General features: G+C 42.3%; 1 protein-coding gene across 5 annotated transcripts in view; it reads right to left on the bottom strand.

The window, feature by feature from the left end:
* BICDL1 (BICD family like cargo adaptor 1) overlaps positions 1-23,306 on the bottom strand; it is a 100,801-nt gene that overhangs the window by 23,727 nt on the left and 53,768 nt on the right. For all 5 annotated transcript variants that reach the window (XR_009405897.1, XM_059408557.1, XM_059408559.1 and 2 more), the window contains exons 3-4: positions 2,950-3,066; positions 27-173 (exon numbers count right to left, since the gene is read on the bottom strand). Coding sequence is in view for 4 of the 5 variants with exons in the window: in XM_059408557.1 (XP_059264540.1) it covers positions 27-173; positions 2,950-3,066 (264 nt within the window). In the remaining variant the exon portion in view is untranslated. The remainder of the gene's footprint in view (positions 1-26; positions 174-2,949; positions 3,067-23,306) is intronic.

The following is a 23,306-nucleotide window of genomic DNA, read 5'->3' as shown; positions in this document are numbered from 1 at the left end:
ATAGGACAGCTTCTCTGTCTCAGTACCTGTAGGTCTTTGTCATGGCCTTGCCTCTCCAGAATCAGCACCCGGTCCTGTAGCTCCTCCACAGTCCCCTGGAGCAGGTCATTCTCCTCTAAGGTGGCACTGAGACGATGCTCCAGCTCCCGTTTCCGATCCGACAGCATCTTGATCTGAAAGGGTGGAGAGTCACAAGGGTGGTGTGCAGTTACACCCAGGCTGATGAGCAGGAAGGGAGGAATGAGCCCCAAACATGAAGGCCGAGGTTTCCCCAAGTGCTCTGCCCAGGGGCCCGGTGCCCCCATCTCGGAGAGAATAGCTGTGAAGTCCCAAGCTAGAGAGAAAGCCCCTCCCTTCTAGAAACCTGTCTGGGAAGGGGTGGGAGAGGAGCTTTGGGAAGCTGGAATGTGGGATGCCAGGCAGAGGAAGGGAAGGTCAGTGCTCTGGAAATTCCACAGATAAGACAGAGAAGGGCTCCACCTTGCCTGCTCGTAACTTCACCTCAACCCCATAATTTATGGGGGAGTGGAACCCAAACTGTGGTTCCATTCTTCCTTCTCAAGTCATGGGCACAGGAAAATGCCTGGAACAGCCTCTTGAGCTGCTGTCTTGTCATACTTTTATAGCTCTCTTCTGTACTTCCTCCCCCTGCTAACAAACAGGTCTGGCTCTAGAGGTCACAGTTCAGACCTGGTTCTCCAAGTTAATGGGGGAGTAGCAGGGTACAGAAACAAAGTAGTGCCTGCCTCAGCCTGTGTCCTGGAAGCAACAGGACATGGACATAAGTAAGTAAATGATTTTAGTCAGTGTCTTTTTGCCTGAGCAAGTCATTTGTGAATAGGAGGAATTTCACTCCTTTTATTAAACAGGCCGGTGTGTTTGTACGTTGCATATCTAGCCAGTCTCAAGAGATATAAATCTTCTTTTAGGAAGGCCTGTCTAGTCTTTTCAATGTCAGTGAGAAAACAAAGGCAAAATGTAAAGAGGTGCCAAATCTCCTGGCCTCAAGGTCTGTAGGCTCAGGAGCTATGCCAGCACTCCATGGGCCAGCGATGCTTCACCCCAACAACACTGCACCGCTAAGGGGCCACTGAAACCTTCCCAAGACCTGCATGCAGGTCCCACTGGCTCCTCCCATCTATCATTTCCCTGCTGAACTTATCTCTCAACCAGCTTCTTGCTCCCAACATGGTTAAGATGTTCTCCACTCTCCCCAGTTTGGCTTGGAGAACAATCCATTAAGGCGACCAAACATCGGCGCTTTCCTGGGGAGATTTTAAAATGAATGTATAATGTGTCTGAGGTTCTCTGAAATCCACCTTTCCCTCTGCTTTTTGTCTGTTCTTGCTGTCCACACCAGAATTCTGTTCAGAGAGCCCAGATCTTCCCCGGCCACTGATCAATCAGATAGGATGCTGTCCTGGGGAAATGGAAGTATGTGGTCTTTGTGCAGAGAGATCAGGTATCTGGCCAAACAAAGAAATACTGTCTCAAGTGTGCACCTGGGTGAGGGACAAAAAGGAATAGGTCTTTTCTGTGAATGGGGCCACTATTCCCCACACTGAAGCATGTTTCCCGTGTGAAGGAATTCTTACTCTAGTTGATTTTCATTTAAATACCCTCTGACCTTTACATTTTCCTTCCGTGGATAAGCTTTGTTTCTCAAGTTCCACTCAGTGAACTAATGATTTAATAGTTCTGACAGATAATCTTGGCCCCTTAAAAAAACTTAGAAGTCAGAGCTACATGAAGTAACGTGCTTGACCAACGTCTTACGTTGGTTTTGTAAAGCAGCAGTGTTGCCAGATGAAGCAAGGCATCGACACTCCATCACCCCAGACTATATACCCTGAAACTTGTGATCAAATCTGCCAATTAACATTCCCGGGAATGACCCTGAGTCACAAGGGTCTTAAAATAGTAAGCAGAGGGGAGAGGGAAACAGGCAACTCGAAGGAGTCAGAGTTTGGCAAAGGCAGTTTAATGGCAAGTCATGCACACGAGAGTGGTCACAGACAGGCATGCCAAACCCCACCAGAATCAACTACTTACTTCAAGAACCTGCTGCTCAATACCAGTAGTATTTCCAAGGGAAGGGAGAAAGGAAGGGAATGACAGGCAGGAGAAAAGAGAAGATATTGACAGACTTTAGGAAAAACATCTTCAGGTCATTTCCAAAGCAGGGAAGCAGCCATCTGGGGTTCTCTGGGTCTGACCAGAGGTATCTGGCCCTAGCCTGTGCCTTTAAGTGGAACTTAGCCTAAGGGTTGCTGTCTGGACAATCGGCTTAGGGGCTGTCAGGATCAGATTAAATGGAATACTGAGGGGGAAGCGAAGAGCCCCCCACTTTGGGCCAGTGATAGGACTCCCCTCTTCTCACCTCCCACAGCTGGGTTCTCACAGGGTTGTCCACTAAGTGCTACTTTTTCTTTTCCTCTGGCCCACTGAGGGTCAGAGACCCTGCCATGCTCTGGTTCACACCCTCCACACGGAGTGCTTTCTCTGTATTAACTCATCAAACACAACAGCCCTATGGAGTAGCTACGTCTGTTACCCTCATTTTGTACATGAGAATATCACAGGTCCCATTAAGGTGGGCTGAACTGGACCTAAATAGCATGGAGCAAGGGGAAATTCTCTTTCCCATTGTCTGTTTAGGGTCGGCAAAAACGTTCTTGGACGGATCCACATACTCAGTAAAAGTAGGTCATCCATGGTTTCCACGCACTCATCAGTATCTCTGAGCAGCCTTACTCTTCCAGACCCAGTGCATCATGAATCAAATTTTCCCCCTTGATTTTCTCACTGAGACATCTCTCTTCAGAGATTTTAGATACAGCAGGGTTTTGTCTTCCCACTTCAGGGAACTCCTTATCCAAAAGACCTACTGCGGCGCCTCCACTGAGAAAAGTGCTGCCTCTGTAAGCGCGGCCCCGCAGGGCGGCTCACCTCAGCCTGAAGGCTTTCAAGCCTGATGATGTGCTGGTTGGTGGAGGAGTTTTTCTCCCGGAAGTCTTCTCTGAGGGCATGGACTTGCATGGAGAGTTGTCTCTCAACTTCTGATGCCTGCAAGCAGAGGAGACTTTCAGGGGGCGACTCGGAGGCTTCAGTGGATTCAGTGCAAAGGGAGTCTGTTAACATTTTCCTGCCTTTCGTTTCCCAAGTGTCTCTCTGCAACTTCCTACTCTGTGAGGAGCATAGGATGAGATGCTGGCTTCCCACCCCCGGTCCATGTGTTCTTCAGTGCTCAAACAAGACCAACCCCCCTACTTCCACTGCGGACGAGTCAGTCTTGGTAAAGACTGCTTTGCTAGTCAGAGTTAACAGGCCTAGGAATAGTAAGCTCTCAAATGTTCAATACCGTCATGACTACTCTGCACATAGCAGAAGCTGCGCGAGCATCTACTAAACCCAGAGAAAGTCTCAGTGTTTTACATGAAAGAGTAAGAGAGAAACCTAGTCCTTCAGAAACTCCTTTATTTCTCTCCTAGAAATGTCTTTATCTATATTCTCTCGTTCCTTTATTTTCTCTTTATTTCCTCAGCAGGGCCCAAGTAAGTCATCTCTGTCTCCATTGCTCATTTCCATTCAACATGGGCACTATTTGAAGCTCCCTGTCATGTTTGTTAAGATTTTTTATTTTTATTTTTTAAAGATTTTTATTATTTGAGAGACAGAGAGAGAACGTGAAAGAGAGCACGAGCATGGGAGAAGGGCAGCGGGAGAGGGAGAAGCAGACTCCCCACTCAACAGGGAGCCCAATGTGGGACCTGATCCCAGGACCCCAGGACCCCAGGACCATGACCTGAGCTGAAGGCAGAAGCTTAACCAACCAAGCCCAGTTAAGAATGTTTCTTTTAAAGATTTTATTTTAAAGTAATCTCTACACCCAGCATGGAGCTCAAATTCACAACCCTGGCATCAATAGTTGCATGTTGCACCAACTGAGCCAGCCACGCATCCCGGTGTCTGTTAAGATTTTTGCCATTCGGTCCTCAAGGACATCTCATGCAACTTTACATTCTTGGGGACTGTTGGCTCAGGCACTGATTTCCCACCCTGATCCATTTATTCTCTAAGGCTGCAACACAGCAAAACACCAAAGACATTTAGTGTATCGGCACCCTCTCCTGAATGTGCAGGAGAGTATTCTGAAAGAATGCTTCCTTGCTAAGATCGGAGCTCTAGTCCTTCTCCAGGAGTCCCAGCCCAGCTTCCCAGTATGCACTGGCCCTGAACACTGCCCAGTAGAGACAAGAGCCACAGGACAGGTCAAATTAACTGCCTCAGTGCTTTTTTTTGAGGCCAAAAAAGGGTCAGTAAGCTTTATGAGTTCCTGGGAGAGATCACTGTGTGCTGAAGTGGTTAGGAGGTGAGACGGTAATAATGCTGCTATGGTAGGCTAGCTGTTTAGTGAGGCTCTCACATTAACAGATACATGTTTGATAGTTTCTTTCCCCAGCTTTTTTTTTTTTTTTTTTTTTAAGATGTATTTATTTACTTTAGAGAGAGCAGGAAGGTCGGAGGGAGTGACAGAGGGAGAGGATTCCCACCAAGCAGACTCCCTGGCAAGCACGGATGCCGCGCAGGGCTCAATCCCATGACCCTGCGATTGCGACTCAAGTTAAAATCAAGAGTCAGACACTCAAGTGACTGAGCCACCAGGTGCACCTCAACAGTTGTTTTTATCTTCAAGTGCTGTATAAGCAACGGTCCATCTTTGTCTTGGTCCTGCAGATTCAACAAATGTTGCTCCCCTGAACTAGATGGCCGTGTAAGAATCTCAGCCTACAGTTCTAATTTTTAAACAGTTACACATACACAACAAAATAAAACCAAACCACCTCTTCTTCCTTATTCTAAATTTAATTACAGACACCACCAGCTTTTTTAGTTTTCTTAATCACTTAGAAACACAATGTTAGTCATCCTTGCCTAAAATAACGTAAGTGGTATGTACAGAGTACTTACTATGTGCCAAGAATTGTGCTAAATGCTTTAAATGCATTATCTCAATTGTCATAACCAAAGTAGTGCCTGTCATGCTCAATTTACTAATGAGGAAACAGGCTCAGGGAAATGAAAGAACCTGCCAACTTTTCAGTAAACGATGGCATCAGAATGGTAAACTTTGGGTTGTCTTGTCTCCAAATTAGGACTTCAATACAGACATACCCTGTTTGGCTGCACTTCACTTTACTGTACTTTGTAGAGATTGTGTTTTTTCCAAATTGGGAGGTTTGTGGCAACCTTCATTGAGCGAGTCTGCTCGTGCTATTTTGCCAACAGCCTTTGCTTCCCTCATGCCTCATGTGTTGCATTTTGGTAATTCTTGCCGTATTTCAAACTTTTCATCACTATTATATTTCTTCTGGCAATCTGTGACCTGTGATCTTTGATGTTACTGCGGTAGTTGTTTTGGGGTCCCACGAAACACGTCCACTGGAGACAGGGACTTGCTCAATAACGCTGGGTGCGTTCCGACTGCCCCACTGCTCTCCTGACGGCCATTCCCCCATCTCTCACCCTCTCCTCGGACCTCCCCATTCCCTGAGACACAACAATGTTGACATCAGGCCAGTTAATAACCCTACAGTGGCCTCTAAGTGCTCAAGTAAAATTAAGAGTTGCACATCTCATTGCTTTAAATCCAAAGCTAGAAATAATTAAGCTTAGTGAGGAAGGCACATCAAAAGCCAAAAGAGGCCAAAAGCTTGGCCTCTTGCGCCAACCGTTACCCAAGTGACGGATGCAAAAGAAGAGATTATGAAGGAAATGACAAACACAACTTTTAGGTGCACTGGAAAACCAAAAAATTCGTTTTACTCACTTTAATGTGTATTAGCTTCTTTGTGGTGGCCTGGAACCAAACTGGCAATATCTCTGAGGCAGGCTTGTACTGCCTTTTTGTATCTTGAAAAGAGTTTTTCCTTTTTCTTTGTCCCACTATTAACCAAACCTTTAGCAGTTTGACCAGTCCAAGTCAGCAAGGCTTTATTTTCTTTGTTTTCTCCTTCTTAAATGCTAAGAAATTTAATTTAAGACTCTGGAAATTTCTTTTAATAGAACTTAGGGCTCATAAGGAAAATTCCTTCTAATAAACGCTGTAATTTGATTGCCTATACTGAATTCAACTGACAATCAAGGTTTCAAATAGGTTTAGATTTACAAAAAGCACTGGGTAATTCAGGTGGGTGACCTTATTCTGAATATCACCAGCTTGACAGGGATGGTGAAACAACCAAGGCCCTGAGACGCACCGGATCGGCAGTCAGGTTGCCCAAGCTGTATTAGAGATGTTCTTGGACACTAGTCTCCTCTCAAAATGATCTTCCTAGAAGTAAAAATGGTCTCTTCCTATGGGTAGCCTGACTCTGGAGTCAGAGCTCTTAACCGCTAAGCTCCAATGGGTCTCCTTTAAATGTTAACTCCTCAGATGTGCTCAGGGATGGACTATTCACAAAGGCTTTTAACCTACATCTCTTATTTGAATCTCTAAAAGGCCTAAGACACAGGAGTAGCTGGCCTCCTTTTGCAGACAAGGAAGGAGAGGCTGAGAAAAAGTGGCAATGCCTTGGTCTTTGGCTTCGCAGTGCTGCGCTCTCCCATGCATACAGCTACCTCCAGCCACGCGGCCAGTCATTTGCCTGTTACGGCGCTGGAGGGGATGCATCACTCAGAGTGCTAAACCCACTCCCACATGCAAGAGCTAATGTAAATTATTTTCTTCTTCAGAGATGACCTTGGCTCAGATCGTTAGAACGAACAGAATGATTAAAAGCTATTTCTGCATAAAAATTAAGTAATAATCTAAGTTTATACATAACTTTAATGTTCTAGATGCTTTCTGATCAAAGGATGAGGAAGCCTGCAAAGCCAGTCCTAGCTCTATAACGAACTTCAGACCATCTTTGAAGTTCCTCAAGTAGCAGAGTTAGCCAGGACAAAAGTGATCTCTCTAAAGGGACTTGCTCAGCTCCTGAGAGGAGGGATAGAACAATGGAAAGGAAAAAAGTTGAGTGAGATGATCAGGATTAGAGTTCCTATCCTACCATATATATGTGTGTACAGAAGTTAAGGGAGTTGTTTAACTTGAGTAACACTTGGCCAGATTATAGACCTACTCCTCTTTTCCATACTATTACAAAAAGGGCAGGTCTAGAGGAATGCTCCTTTCCCTATTTCCAATTCAGGACCTTGTGAGATTGAGTTGAATCACTAAGTTTAGGGGAAAAAAGGAAGGAAAGAAATAGTACAATGCATACAAATTTACGAGAATTGTGGGAAATGGCAAAAGACCCAAGAATCGGTGGTTTTTCTGCTTTTTTGTTTTTATTTTAAACAAGGTGCTACTGAGAACATCATGTGTGCACAGTTCACTTCTTGGGTTTCCACTGAGGGCAGCCTGTCAAGTGATTTGGCCAATATCATGGAGGTGGTGGGTCAAGCTAAAAAATATGGAAAAACACTGAAATATTTGGCAGCCACATCCTTTAGCTCTGCTCTCCCGGTGGCCTTTCAAAGCTATCCAACAGCCAGCAATATTCAGAAGCCATACCCCTCCTGCAGATACAAATTTTCCTACTTCTAGTTTTGGGGTAGCAGTCATGGCCCTAAGACATTTTTTGGTGATCGTGGTAGGGGGGTAATACTGGGACAATTTAGTTCTCTTTCTCCACCCCCCCTTAAAAAGATTTATTTATTTATTTGAGAGAGAAGGAGCACACACACATGGGCAGAGGGAGAGAATCTCAAGCACACTACCCACTGAGCGTTGAGCCTGGTACAGGGCTCAGTCCCATGACCAATGAGATCAAGACCTGAGCCAAAATCATGAGTAATCATGAGTCAGATGCTTAACCAATTGAGCCAACCAGGCGCCCTGCCCAATTCAGTCTTAAAGTGGAAAATGGCAGGGACTTACACAGTCACCTTCTCAGAATGATGATTCTGGCTACTGTGCCTGATGATGCAGCCAGTAACAGCTATGGCAAAAATGTGGCAAAGTATGACATCTGTAATCACAGGCAAATATAAGATGGTATAGTTTTAGTTCAGGTATTTGTTCTTTGCTTTTTGAAATCAAAATTTTTTTCCATAATAAGAGTAACAAATGTTCAGAATAAAAATAATTAGAGAATTTAATTGAAATTGAAAGGACTGAGATAAGTTATAGTCCCCATTTATCCTTAGTCATCACTGCCACTCTCCAGTGAGATCTTTAATATCATTCCTATTACAGATATTTCATGTGAGTCCTAGAAATTGTCTATTCATATCTAAAACGTTACAAAAGTTTTGCCTTTAAAAATACATATAGGGCACGTGGGTGGCTTAGTCAGTTCAGAATCCAACTCTTGATCTCAGCCCAGGCCTTGATCTCAGGGTTGTGAGTTCAAGCCCTGCATTGGGCTCCATGCTGGGTGGGCATGGAGTTTACTTTAAAAATAAACAAACAAACAAATAAACACACGTGTATTTTTTTTTTTAAAGATTTTATCTATTCATTTGACACAGAGAGAGATCACAAGTAGGCAGAGAGGCAGGCAGAGAGAGAGGAGGAAGCAGGCTTCCCACTGAGCAGAGAGCCCGATGTGGGGCTCCATCCCAGGACCCTGAGACCATGACCTGAGCCGAAGGCAGAGGCTTTAACCCACTGAGACACCCAGGCGCCCCACAAACATACATGTATTTTACATCTTTCCAAGCCAATATATAGATCTACCTTATCCTTTTTAACAACTGTTTAGTTATGTGAATATAACATAATTTAACTAATCCCTGCTTATGAACATTTAGAGTGCTCCAATTCTTTGCTATTACAAACACTGCTGCAGAAAACATCCTTGCTTAACCATCTTTGTGCTTGTGGGAGAATATCTTGTAAGTGAATAAATTCCTAAAAGTGGCATTGTTAGGTAAAAGGTAAGCATATTGGGGTGCCTGCGTGGCAATCGTTAAGCAGAGTTAAGTGTCTACTTTGGCTCACGTTCTGAGCCCAGGAACTGGGGCTCGAGCCTCGTATCAGGCTCCCTGCTCAGCGGGAAGTCTACTTCTCCCTCTTCCATTCCCCCTGCTTCTGTTCCCTCTCTTGTTCTGTCAAATAAATAAATAAAATCTTTTTTTTTTAAAGATTTTATTTATTTATTTGACAGAGAGAGATCACAAGCAGGCAGAGAGGCAGGCAGAGATGAAGGGAAGCAGGCCCCCTGCTGAGCAGAGAGCCCCATGCGGGACTTGATCCCAGGACCCCGAGATCATGACCTGAGCCGAAGGCAGTGGCTTAACCCACTGAGCCACCCAGGCGCCCCAAATAAATAAAATCTTAAAAAAAAAAAAAGGTTATGCGGGCGCCTGGGTGGCTTAGTGGTTTGGGCTGCTGCCTTCGGCTCGGGTCATGATCTCAGGGTCCTGGGATCGAGCCCTGCATCGGGCTCCCTGCTCCGCAGGAAGCCTGCTTCCCTCTCTCTCTCTCTGCCTACTTGTGATCTCTGTCTGTCAAATAAATAAATAAAATCTTAAAAAAAAAGGTTATGAATATTTACATTGATAGGTATTGCCAAACTACACCCCGAAAACATTGCACCAGTTTCTATCCCCACCAACAGAATACAAATACGCTGGCTTCTCAATACCTTGCCACCACTGGGTAATATGAAACATTTTAATCTTTAGATACTAATTTCTAACATTCATTTTTTTTTTTTTTAGATTTTATTTATTTATTTGACAGAAAGAGAGAGACAGCAAGAGTGGGAACACAAGCAGGGAGAGTTGAGAGGGAGAAGTGAGCTTCCCGCTGAGCAGAGAGCCCTACATGGGGCTCGATCCCAGGACCTGAGCCAAAGGCAGATGCCTAACGACTGAGCCACCCAGGCACCCCTATTTCTAACATTCTTATTTCAAAAACATTGTCTTTTTTACTTTCACTGATTAGATTGGATGATAAAGAAAATGAGACATTTGAGAAACTACTCTAGTTCTGTTAAAGAGTGATGAAAAGCCCAATACTTATATACCCTTGAACTATCTGGAATGAACTCCTTTTTATAATCAGAGTGCTTGGGTTATTATTAATTAAGCCTCAAGTTGGCAAAACAGAATGACTCTGTGTTCCTTCTCCCTGATATGCCTGATTTGGTTAGAGTACCATCTAGGACACATTACTTTCCCTCTACTGAGCAGAGCTATTCTAGGATTTCTTTATGATTCCTTATGGTTAGGCATTTGGGATCTTCCCATATTTCACAATTATAATAAATACATGTCACTGGTGGGTAAGTAGCACTTGAATAGAAATGCAGTCAACAACCTTACTGTGTCAGAAAAGGAGATGAATATGCTTTAGAAAAGAAAATCTAGGGGCACCTGGGTGGCGCAGTGGCTTAACCCTTCAGCTCAGGTCATGATCTCAGGGTCCTGGGATCGAGCCCCGTATCAGATTCTGCTCAGCAGGGAGCCTGCTTCCCCCTCTCTCTCGGCCTGCCTCTCTATCTACTGTGATTGCTCTCTGTCAAATAAATAAATAAAATCTTAAAAAAAAAAAAAAGAAAATAAAATCTACACCAATATAAAACAAAATGGGATTATTATTAGCCTTTGCTTAACTGAAAAATCCAATTATCCAGAGACCTGTATTTTCTTATCTTCCAGGTTTTATTGTGAAAAATTTTCAAATTCATTAATGGGTGCCATGAGCCTACTGACAACATATTACATGACAAACCTTTATTTTGCTCTCTTGATTATTTATAGTAAAATAGTGATAGCCATCTACTAGATGATCATAAATCAATGTAAAAAATTAAATTCGCCTTTTTGTTCTCACTAGGCTTCCATATGCCAATTCCTCCCAAAGGTTTTCAAAAATAACACTCAGAAGTGAGGTTTGTCATGTATTTATATTCTCCTTAATGTTTGAAGACAATAAGACTTTCACTACTACTTTTACAAAGAAAGGCTTCGGGCGCCTGGGTGGCTCAGTGCGTTAAGCCGCTGCCTTCGGCTCAGGTCATGATCTCAGGGTCCTGAGATCGAGTCCCGCATCGGGCTCTCTGCTCAGCAGGGAGCCTGCTTCCGTCTCTCTCTCTCTCTCTGCCTGCCTCTCCATCTACTTGTGATTTCTCTCTGTCAAATAAATAAATAAAATCTTTAAAAAAAAAAAAAAAAAAAAAACAACAAAAAAAAAAAAAAAACAAAGAAAGGCTTCATATCTAGTTATATGGCTTATGGGGACTGACCCTCCTACTGAAAATGACTAAAAATACTGCGTAAACCAGAAAAGACTTCTTGGAAGCATCAAGGAGCTGACAAATACAGTGACAGATCTATGTTAATGTTTCACGTATGCAAATTATTACAACCACCCAATGGAATACAAGCAGTAAGAAATAAACCTAACTACACCACAAATGAATAAGGAAACACAAGGAAGGACATGGAGAAAATAACTAAACAAAATAACTGGAAAATAGTCTTTTGACTACACTGTAACATTTAAGAGAAAAAGAATATACACGGACATTGTACTGTAGTTAATAAATTTGTTTCTCACAGAGACGGATAAGAGATTCTGACCCCACTCTATGTTTAACAGAATTGAACATATAAGTAAATATATCACATATAATGAGAACAAGGTTCTTCTCTTGCAGAAAAATAAGACACAAATAAGGAAAGAAGAATAGAATGAATTCTGTGCTGCTAGACTGGAATCAGAGATAGCAGTATGAACTTACTAGTATGTATACAAATGGACAAGTTGAGAAATAATTATGGATGTTTGTTAATGAAAATCATTATTAGGCAAGTATCCCAGTGTTAGTATATTTTCCTTATGTCCTAAATCTGTCTTCTGAGAGGGCCCCAAAGTAACAACATCCCAGGGGAACAACTACTGTTCAGATTTGGTTTCTAAATGCCATTCTCTACTAAATGAACCAAGGCTCCTTGGAGAAATGGCTGACTCCAGGGTTGGGGCAGGAAAAACACAAGATGAGCTTGGATTATCTTGTGATGCCGGAAAGAAAGGAAGTGCTCATAAAATGATGGAGACCTACTGAACAGGCATAGGTGCTAAATTGAAGGCGCTCCCAATGGCTAAGACTAAGACCATGTGGTCAATAAAACAACAGTTATGGATGACAGCACAAAGAATAAGAGAAATATTCATGAGTTCATACCGATAAATAAATGAACAAAATAAACGTGAGGGGGAAGGGCAGCTCTCTCTTACAGAAGAATCCCAATCAATAAATGTAGAAGGAATGATGACAACAGAAAATCACCAATAAGCGAGCGTCACAGTAATAAGCACTGCAGGCAGGAACTAGGATGAATGTTATAATGATTGGGCAAAAGTTTGATGAGAAATGGGGTATTTGCACAGTCTCAAAGCGTCTCTCCATAAGATTTATTAATTATGAAGGGAAAAATAGTAACCTCACAGAGGGGAAGCCAAGCAGACAATACCTTAAATAAGAGATAAAAGTTAGTATCACCAGTAAAAAGAATAACACCACACGTCCTCAACAGGGTGCCCTGAGAAAGGCATAACTACACATCTGTGCTACTGCTATAAAACTGTACCTTGGGCGCCTGGGTGGCTCAGTGAGTTAAGCTGCTGCCTTCAGCTCAGGTCATGATCTCAGGGTCCTGGGATCGAGTCCCGCATCGGGCTCTCTGCTCAGCAGGGAGCCTGCTTCCCTCTCTCTCTCTCTGCCTGCCTCTCCGTCTACTTGTGATTTCTCTCTGTCAAGTAAATAAATAGAATCTTAAAACAAAAACAAAACAAAACAAAAACTGTACCTCAATCTAATCGTGACAAAACATTAGATAATGTAAGCTGAGGGACTTTTTTACAAAGTAGTTGGTCAGTACGCTCCAAATGTAACGAGTTCAAGAAAAACAAAAACAGACAGGATTTGTCAGAGATTGAAGGAGACAAAACAAAACAACAAAACATCATGACAACTAAATGCGATAGGGGATCTTCAACTGGATCCTGCGGCAGAAAATAAACACTGGTGGGAAAACTGGCAACATCCCAGTCAGTCTCAGTCTGGTGTTAATCTCCTGTAGTGTACTATAGATACATAAGATGTTGACATTAAGGGAAGCTGGAAGGGTCTATGAGAATCTTTAAAAAAGATTTTATCTATTCATTTATTTGAGAGAGGGGGACAGAGAGTGTGTGTGCCCACGTGGGGGGAGGGGCAGAGCGAGAAGGAGAAGCCCAAGCTGACTCCATGCTGAGCCTGATGCGGGGCTCGATCTCACGACCCTGAGATTGTGACCTGAGCCGAAGCCAAGAGTCAGACAGATGCTCAACTGACTGATCCACCCAGGCATCCCATTAAAATTTCCATATTGTTTTTCTAACTTCTCTGTATTTCTAACATCATTTAAAAAAAAAATCAGATTTGTATTGCCCTTAGACATGTGGCAGAAGAAAATAAATCATCTCTGGAGGATGGTACCTCCATTCAAAGTTCAAATTATCTCCACAATTCTCTAATAGAAACAATCAGATTGAATAAAAGATGACTTAAAGTTAAAAAAATAAAACAACAACCAATCAGATTATAAGTAAAACAGAAACAAAGCCAAACACACCCATGAAAACAAGGACCCATGAGCAAGAACCAGCAGAAGCAAATCCACAAAGACTTCAGATCCTAGAATGACCAGATATAAATTGTAAGACAGATGAAACTGCAAGACAACTTTGTTTATTTTGTTTAGATACATAAAAGGTTAAGAACCAACATGTCTAGAAAGAAAAAGTTACAATAACTGAAATTTAAAACCCAATGGGTGTATCAAAATAGAAGATTTCTAAGACATCATTAAAAAAAATAAGTCTGGGGGTGCCTGGGTGGCTCAGTGGGTTAAACCTCTGCCTTCAGCTCAGGTCATGATCCCAGGGTCCTGGGATTGAGCCCCGCATTGGGCTCTCTGCTCAACAGGGAGCTTGCTTCCCCCTCTCTCTCTGCCTGCCTCTCTGCCTGCTTGTGATCTCTGGGGTCAAATAAATAAATAAAATCTTTAAAAAAAAGTCTGTAAGGTCTAGTTTGGGAGAAAGTATATGCAACATATACAGCTGACAAAGGACCCATATCTGGAATATATAAAAACCTCTAACTCAATAATAAAATGACACCTAATTTTTTAAATGGGCAGAGAAATAGAACAGACATGTCACAGAGGAAGACCTATGAATGGTCAATAGCACATGAAAAAATGCCTAGCACCACTGGTCCCCAGGGAAATGTAAACTGAAGCCACCACAAGATAACCTGACACATCCTTAAGAAGACTATAATTCAAAAGATGGACAACACAAAATGCTGGCAATTGTGGAACAACTAGAATTCTTGTATATAGTTAGTGGGAGTGTAAAATGACAAAACCCACTTTGAAAAAAAGCCTTTTAGCTTCTTACAAGCGTCATGAACAGAGTTTAAGAACACATGAAACAACTGAAAAGCAAATTACCAAATTAAAAGACTAATCAGAAGGAATAAGACTAGTCTGAAGGCATTATCCACACAGAAGTGCACAGAAAGAGAGAGGGAAGACAGAAGAGATAGGTCAGCACATGCTCTGTAAGTATAAACTTCAAGTGCATAAAGGGCAGAGAAACTGGAGAGAAAATAATGGCTGAAAACCTCCTAAGTGATGAATGAACCGATTCAATCCTTAAGAAGCCCAATGAAATGTAAGCAAAACAAAACCTAAGGCATAAGAAGTGGAGTAATACTGATGTTTGCAAATATTCAAAGTAAAGCATTTTTAATTTATTTTCTTTTTAAAAAATTTTAAATACTTTATTTATTTGACAGAAAGAGAGAGATCACAAGTAGGCAGAGAAGCAGGCAGAGAGGGAGGGGGAAGCAGGCTCTGTGCTGAGCAGAGAGCCCGATGTGGGTCTCCATTCCAGGACCCTGAGATCATTACCTGAGCCGAAGGCAGAAGCTTAATCTACTGAACCACACAAAGGAAAGCATTTTTTTAAAAAAAGATTTATTTGAGAGAGAGAGAGTGTGTGTGAGAGAGAGGGAGTATGAGCCGGGGTGGGAGGTGGCGCTGAGCAGGAAGCCTGACTAGATCCAGCCTAGATCCCTGGACTGGACTCTGGGATCATGACCTGAGCTGAAGGCAAACACTTAAATGACTGAGCCACCCTGGTAGCCAAAGAAAAGCATTTTCTTTTCCTGGTCTCTCGTCTTAGGTTGCAACTAGTGTGAAGCATGTTTTACTAATTATTTTAATCTATCTCCTGCTAGACCTTGAGCTCTGGTATCCAGGACATTACTTAACACATCACTGGTGTTTGAGGCATATTTGGAATATTGGATGCACGTTTGGAGAGCAACGGTTTATATTTTCTTATTAGAAAATTACTTTTGGGGGCACCTGGGTGGCTCAGTCGATTAAGCAACAGCCTTCGGCTTGGGTCATGATCCCAGGGTCCTGGGATTGAGTCCCACATCAGGCTCCCTGTTCAGTGGAGTACCTGCTTCTCCCTCTCCTTCTGCCTGCCGGCCGCTCTGCCTACTTGTGCTCTCTCTCTGTCAAATAAATAAATAAACATCTTTTTAAAAGGGGCATCTGGGTGGCTCAGTGGGTTAAAGCCTCTGCCTTCGGCTCGGGTTGTGATCCCAGGATCCTGGGATCGAGCCCCGCATCAGGCTCTCTGCTTGGCAGGGAGCTTGCTTTCCCCCCTCTCTCTGCCTGCCTCTCTGCTTACTTGTGATCTCTCTCAAATAAATAAATAAAATCTTAAAAAGAAAAAGTCTTAAAAAATAAGAAAATTACTTTTCCTAGTAAGTTATGTTTCATGTATTATGTTACAATAGAGTATCCTCTTTAAACTCTGCAAAGCACTTTACCACTAAGCCAGAGCAAACAGAGAAATTTAACAATTCTCTTAAGCAAAAAATTTGAGATTTTAACAGAATGAAATGAAGTTTTACAATGCTCAAGCCTTTCATTTTATTTTATTTTTTAAGTACTCTCTACACCCAGTTTGGGGCTTAAACTCATGACCCTGAGTTCAAGAGTTGCATGCTCTTCCAAATGAGCTAATGAGGTGCCCCCATTTTATTTTAATTTTTTCTTTTTTTAAGTACACTTTATGCCCAGTGTAGGAGTTTAAACTCATGACCCTGAGGTCAAGTGTCATGCTCCAATGACAGAGCCAGCCAGGCACTCCAAATTTCATTTATTTTTTTTTAGTAATCTCTATACCCAATGTGGGGCTCAAACCCATGACCCTGATGTCAAGAGTTGCATGCTCTTCTGACTGTGCAAGCCAGGTTCCCCCAAGCTCTTCATTTTAATGTTTAAGAGGAATCTGTTTTTCTGAACAACTCGTAGTTCATCACCTATGAAGGAAGAATTCACATAATTCATGTTGTATTCTTGGATTCTCACATGTTTTTGCTGTTACATGATAACACTGTGGCTGGAGACACCTGCTGTGCTGCTTTACTAACTGATATTGCCTTCTTTCAGATACACGGTGTAGGCAAAAGAAATTTTCTCTTTACCTAAAACTTATGTTAAGGGCATATGGCAAAGATATTGCTGGTTTGGTTCCAGACCACCACAATAAAGAGAATATCACACTAAAGAGAGTAAAATGAATTTTTTGGTTTTCCAGTGCACAAAAAAAATTGTATTTACACTACAGTCTATGAAGTGTGCAATAACATTACGTCTAAACAAATTTACTTATCTCAGCTTAAAAATACTTTACTGGTAAAAAATGCTAACCATCATCTGAGCTTCAGCGAGTCCTCTTTTTGCTGGTGGAGGGTCTTCCCTCCATGTTGATGGCTGCTGACTGATCGGGGTGGTGGACACTGAAGGCTGGGGGGCTGTGGCAGTTCCCTAAAATAAGATGACACAACTTTTGCCATGTCAATGGACTCTCCCTTTCATGAAGGGTTTCTCTGTAGCAGGTGATGGTGTTGGGTAGCATTCTACCCACAGCAGAACTTCTTTCAAGATTGGAGTCGTCTTCTCACGCCCTGCTGCTGCTTTATCAACTGAGTGTGTGGAACATTCTGAATGCTTTGTCATCAACAGTCTTCCCAGCATCCAGGAGCAGTTTCCAAACTCTAGACACCATCACTCTTGCTCATCCACAAGAAGCAAGTCCTCATTGCTTCAAGTTTTAGCACTAGTTTCTAGCGATTCAGTCCCATCTTCAGACTCCACGTCTAATTCTCATTCTCTTGCTGTTCCCACCCCATGTGCAGCTACTTCCTCCATTGAACCCCTCCAAGTCCTCCATGAAGATTGGAATCAACCTCTTCCACACTCTGTTAACATTGCTCTTTTGACCTCTCCCATGAATCAGGAAAGTCCTTGATGTTATCTAGAATGGTGAACCCTTTCCAGAAGGTTTCCAGTTTACTTTGCCCAGACTCATCAGAGGACACACTATCTATGGCAGCTCTAGCCTTTCAAATGTCTTTCTTAAATAATAAGGCCTGAAAGTCAAAACGACTCCTTGGTTCACAGACTGCAGAATGGATGTTGTGTTAGCAAACATGAAAACAACATTAATCTCGTACATCTCCATGCCATCAGGGCTCTCGGACAGCCGGGTACACTGCCAGTGAGCAGTGGTACTCTGAAAGGCATCTCTTTTTTTCTGAGTAGCAGGTCTCAACAGCCGGCTTGAAATATTCAGGTAGTCTCATTGTGAACAGAGGTGCTGTCGTTCAGGCTTTGCTGTTCCATTTACAGAGCGCAGATCGGGTAGACGCAGCATCGTGCTTCAGGGCCTGAGGGTTTGCAGAATGGGCAGTGGCTTCTGCTCCGAGGCTCCAGCTGCATTAGCCTCTCACAAGAGAGTCAGCCCGTGTTTCGCAGCTTGGAAGCCAGGCACTGACTTCTCCTCACTAGCTACCAAAGTCCTCCACAGTGTCTTCCTCGGATAGGAGGCTCTTTCTTACATGGACACTGAAAATCATGTTGAGTGGAGCCGCCTTCATGGACCATCTCAGCTGGAGCTTCTGGAGAACTCGCTGCAGCTTCTACACCTGCTGCTGCCCCTCACGCTTCTGTGTTATGGAGACGGCGTCTTTCCTTAAACCTCGTGAACCACCTCGGCTACCTTCAGACGTTCCTGCTGCAGCCCCTCCCCTCTCTCAGCTTCAGAGAGTGGAAGGGAGTCAGGGTCTTGCTCTGGGCTCGGCTTCGGCTTCAGGGAGTGTTGTGCCAGGTTTGATCTTCCATCCAGACCACACACGCTTTCTCCAGATCAGCAAAGAAGACAGTTTTCTTTCTTTATCATTCGTGTGTTCCCCGGAGTAGCGCTTGTCATTTCCTTCAAAATCTCTTCCTTTGCCTCCGCCACTTGGCTAACGGTTGGCGCAAGAGGCCAAGCTTTTGGCCTCTTTTGACTTTTGATGTGCCTTCCTCACTAAGCTTAATCATTTCCAGCTTTGGATTTAAAGTGAGGAGACGTGCAACTCTTTCTTTCACTTGAGCACTTAGAGGCCACTGTAGGGTTATTAACTGACCTGATGTCTATATTGTTCTGTGGCCTGGAATGGGGCAGGCTGAGGGGAGGGTGAGAGATGGGCGAACGGCCATCAGGAGAGCAGTGGAGCAGTCAGAACGCACGCAACATTTACTGATTCAGTCAACGTCTCCTGTGGGCGTGTTTCGTGGCACCCCAAAACAACTACTGTAGTAACATCAAACATCACAGGTCACAGATTGCCAGAAGAAATATAATAGTGATGAAAAAGTGTGAAATACTGCAAGAATTACCAAAATGCAACCCATGAGGCATGAAGGAAACAAAGGCTATTGGCAAAATAGCACTGGAGACTGGCTCGATGAAGGTTGCTACAAACCTCCAATTTGGAAAAAATCCATTAACTTCAAACTGCAATAAACCAAAAGCACAGTAAAATGACGTACGGCTGTATAAGGATGTTCAGTACATCATCGTTTTTAATAGTAAAACCCTTGAAGCAACCTAAATTTTTGCTATTAGCTGACTGGATGGAAAACGTTAATCAGGGTCACGGAATGCTACAGGCATCTACCTGTATTAATATGGGAAGATTTCATAATGTAATCTAAAGTAAAAAACATAGCACATTTGATTCCAGCATACAAAATTATGAGTGTACATTTATTTATATGCATATATGCACACATACATTCTTCTAGAAGAATGTCTGGAAGGCCATTCATCAAAATGTTATCTGTGATTATCTCTGGGGGATTAGATTCCTATAGATTTCATTTTGGAAAAAATTACTTTTCTGTAATGTTTGAATATTCTACAGAAATATGTATTATCTTAATATTGAGAAAAATTAAGTTATTTTTATTCTTTAAAAATAAGTAAATTCATAAGATACCAACCTAGGGAGAAAAGTGAAAGAAAGAAAATAATATTGTAAACATCAAATCAAGATCAGGATCTTCAGGAATATGAGGCTGGGGAGAATCACCAGTAATCACAGCATGAACTTAGAAAGATTGAGGGGGGAAGAGAAGCTACTCATTTATTTATTTTTTAACTTTCAAGTTTGAAATTTGACAAAGTTCCAAACCCCTATGAGGAATATAAAGAAATATAAGACACAATCTCTATCCTCAAATAGCTGAAGGAGATGAGATGAATACTCATGAAGCAGCCAACGTAAGTCACAGAATAAGTATTTGTATATGTGGCAGATGGTACGAGAAGTACACAAGGAACTTGAGACAAAATATGGTAAGTTTTGAGAGAAGGAAGAAAAAAGTAAACAGCTCGGTGACCTTAAGAGATTATACAACTACTATACCTCAGCTTCCTCATCTGAAAATGGTAATTAAAATATCTTTAAAGTTATGCCAGCATTAAAATGCAATAACACGGACAACATGTTTAGCACACGTTAAATATGTAGTATGTTAGAGCTATTACTATCACTTCTAATAAAGTAAAATCTCCAAACAGAACATGCATTCATTCAAAGGAAAACATGCAATCTGAAAGTTAAAACCTCAGAGACTCTGGTTTAAACCCTGAAGAGAGCATGTGATGAAACGGAGGTATGGGTCAGCAAAGTCAGGCCTAACAGGACATGCTGTGAGCAAGCAATGGCGAGGGACTTAAGATCACAGTTAGTTCTTGCCTCCTGTTCCAGTTTCTTCCCATTTTATTACCATTTTTACAAAAGATGAAAATTAACAGTCACACAGAGAATAGTCACATTTTCAGGGATGCTAAAAACTCAGCCCCTGGAGTGAGGCAGGTCTGATGTTTGTTACTTCTGCAAGGGGATGCCTGAGAAAGTCAATGCATGACTGTTGGTCCTGTCTATGCCAAGTATGTGCTCTTTAATATTTAGAAAGTGCACTGTCGTGAAATAGGGGCCATACCTAATTTTGTTTTATTTGAACTAACTTTAAAATTAGAGCACTATAATGGTTTTATTATCACCCTTTTAATCATGGTCACAAATGTAATCCCGCAACATCAAAGACCAGCAACTCTGGCAGCACAGGCTTAATTGAAAAAGGAAAAAAGGACAAATGTCAATCCACTTTTGTTTCTGAAAGAGGGCCATTATTCAGTGTCAGAGCCCAACTGCTAGTTAATAAAAACTATTTCAGAAGCCAGAGAGAAAAGGCTAAATGTTTTTATTTTTAAATGTTCTGTGAGGACTCAAAACAGGCCCAGATATTTCCAATATACTATACTCTCAGAGTTCTGATTCATTCTTTGCCTTGTTTTTTTTTTTTTTTTTTTTTTTAAACCAAAATGACACAATCCTTTGTGCTAACTTGATGGCCTGGCACTTTGCACCAATTCCAACATGGATGGAACACCTGCTTTCTATACTTTGAATCAAGGATGCAGGATGAGTAAGGCTCAGTTCTTGTGGGAAAACTGCCTTGCTAGCTCGGGGTCTGAAACAGAATGTGGTCCTCCTCTACCAGATACCACGCTGTGTGAGCTCAGGCAGACTGCTTAACTCTCCATGTTTTCGCTTCTTTACCTGTGAAGTGGGGATAAAGTGGTAGCTCTCTCAAAAAGCTGTGGTGAGGATGAAATAAGTTAACAGAGGTAAAGTGCTTAGAACAGTGTCTCATATGTGTTAAGTACTCTGCGTGGTAGCACTTGTTGCTACTACTCTCATCATTAGCTCTAATAATTTCAAAGATCAACCCTGACTGAAGATCTGATGTTTAAGTTACTGGCACAAAAAGTCTAAATGATTACATGTAAATGAGGGCAGATCTTAAGCCTAAAGAAAGAGGCCAAGGGAACTTGGCACAGGGAATGATGGCGGGTGGGGAGAATGACAGCTCTAACTGAGGCAGAGTTACAGAAAACTGAGGCACTCTCTTTCATCCGTGGATGGTGGTATGGTAATAATAGAGAAAACCTGGAAGTTCTTAGGGGCAGAGGGAGGAGTGGATACAAGAAGGGAAAGACAGTAAAGGAATTACTATCTAGCTAAACTGAGGCACTGTGAACATGTGTATCTTGAAACAGGCTTTCCTGCTCCCTCAGGGTTGAAAATAGTGAGCACCATGGATTTCCTGCAATGTGAAATATTTACGCTTTCAAAAGACGACTTGGAGAAGAAACGGAGAACCTTTTCATAATAAACAGGAAGGCTGAAGAGAAAGAAGGCAGCTACTTTGAATGATGTTCACTTTATAGTAAAGTTTAATTTAGGACAATGATGGGAAAATGCTGCAGTAAATGCTTACATATCTTTCACTGGAAGATAAATGGTGTCACAGGAACTATTCAGGACCCATTCAGGACTCCCCTAGAAAACACAGGTGCCTCAGAGGCTCAGTCATTAGGTATCCGCCTTCAGCTCAGGTCATGATCCCAGGATCTTGGGATCGAGCCCCACAGGGGGCTCCCTGCTCAGCAGAAAGCCTGCTTCTCCCTCTCCCACTCTCTCTGCCTGTGTTCCCTCTCTTGCTGTCTCTCTCTGTCAAATAAATAAATAAAACCTAAAAGAAAAGAAATTTCATGTCTAATCCTAATAAAGAAAATTCTAGAATTTTTAAGATTTTATTTATTTGACACATAGAGAGAGATCACAAGTAGGCAGAGAGGCAGGCAGAGAGTGAGGGGGAAGCAGCCTCCCCGCTGGGCAGAGAGCCGGATGTGGGGCTCAATCCCAGAACCCTGAGATAATGACCTGAGCTGAAGGCAGAGGCTTAACCCACTGAGCCACCCAGGGGCCCCAAGAAAATTCTAGAAATTTTAATTTTTTTTTTTTTTTTTGGTCTTTTGGCTTCATCAGGGAACTCATCAAGACCTCAAAAAAAGGTTAGAAAATTAAAATGTTCTTATTTGCAGCTGGAGAAAGGTTAGGAAAAAATGGCTTTCCAAACTAGCTGTCACTTTCTCCTTCCCACCACCATAAGAACAAAACTACTATATTACTCAAATTATGCCTTTTTCTTTTTTCCCCTGAACAGGCCCCCATGATTCTGCTTACGGAGTACTCCCTTCTTAGAATGTGTTTACCTGAAAATTTTCACTTGATCAATTCTAAATCTTAACAGCCCCGTCCAGAGAGGATTTCTACATTGCTTTCATAATCTCCCAGGGTAAGATGACTACATTACTCTCAGCACATCTGCACTTAGCACTCACTCTATTTTATTTGTATACATGTCTGTTTTCTCTCTTATATTATAGTGAAGAATTTAAAGACAGGAGTTATACCTTCTATTTATCAGTATTTCCCTGAAGAAGTACATGACATACAGTAGGTGCTCAAATATTCACTGTATGAAATGAAATGTGATCACCTTAAGTGAATACTTTTTGAGATAGTCAAGCTAAGATTATAGAAAATAGGAGTGGGATTAAGTTAAACCCCAGGAGTGTCCCATTAGCAAAGTTCCACCAGGATCATGAGGGAATTAATGAGATAATTCCCTTTGAATTAAATAGTCCAGCCCCAGTAAAGGGCAGTATTTCCTTCTATAGGTCATCACCATGGCTCATTCGGATTTACTTATTAGGCTTTGATGTAAATTACCCACGACTGATGGGTGGATTTGCTGCTTGGTGCTTCTACCTGAACCTTCCTCTGCTTTTGTATGTGAAACCATTTAATACTCAGAACCTAAAACTTCTTTCCCTGTACCTTCTAAAAATTTCACTGCAATTCCTTCTTCTAAAAGATTATTATCATTTCAGGGAGACCTGGGTGGTTCAGTCAGTTAAGCCCCGTCTTCGTTTCAGGTCACGATCCTGGGGTCCTGAGATTGAGCCCCACATTGGGCTCCCTGCTCAGCAGTGA

Source organism: Mustela nigripes, chromosome 8 (assembly GCF_022355385.1).
Source record: "Mustela nigripes isolate SB6536 chromosome 8, MUSNIG.SB6536, whole genome shotgun sequence".
In the NCBI taxonomy this organism is placed as follows: Eukaryota; Metazoa; Chordata; class Mammalia; order Carnivora; family Mustelidae; genus Mustela; species Mustela nigripes.
The sequence above is the reverse complement of the archived record's forward strand: the minus strand, read 5'-3'. Positions and strand labels throughout refer to the sequence as shown.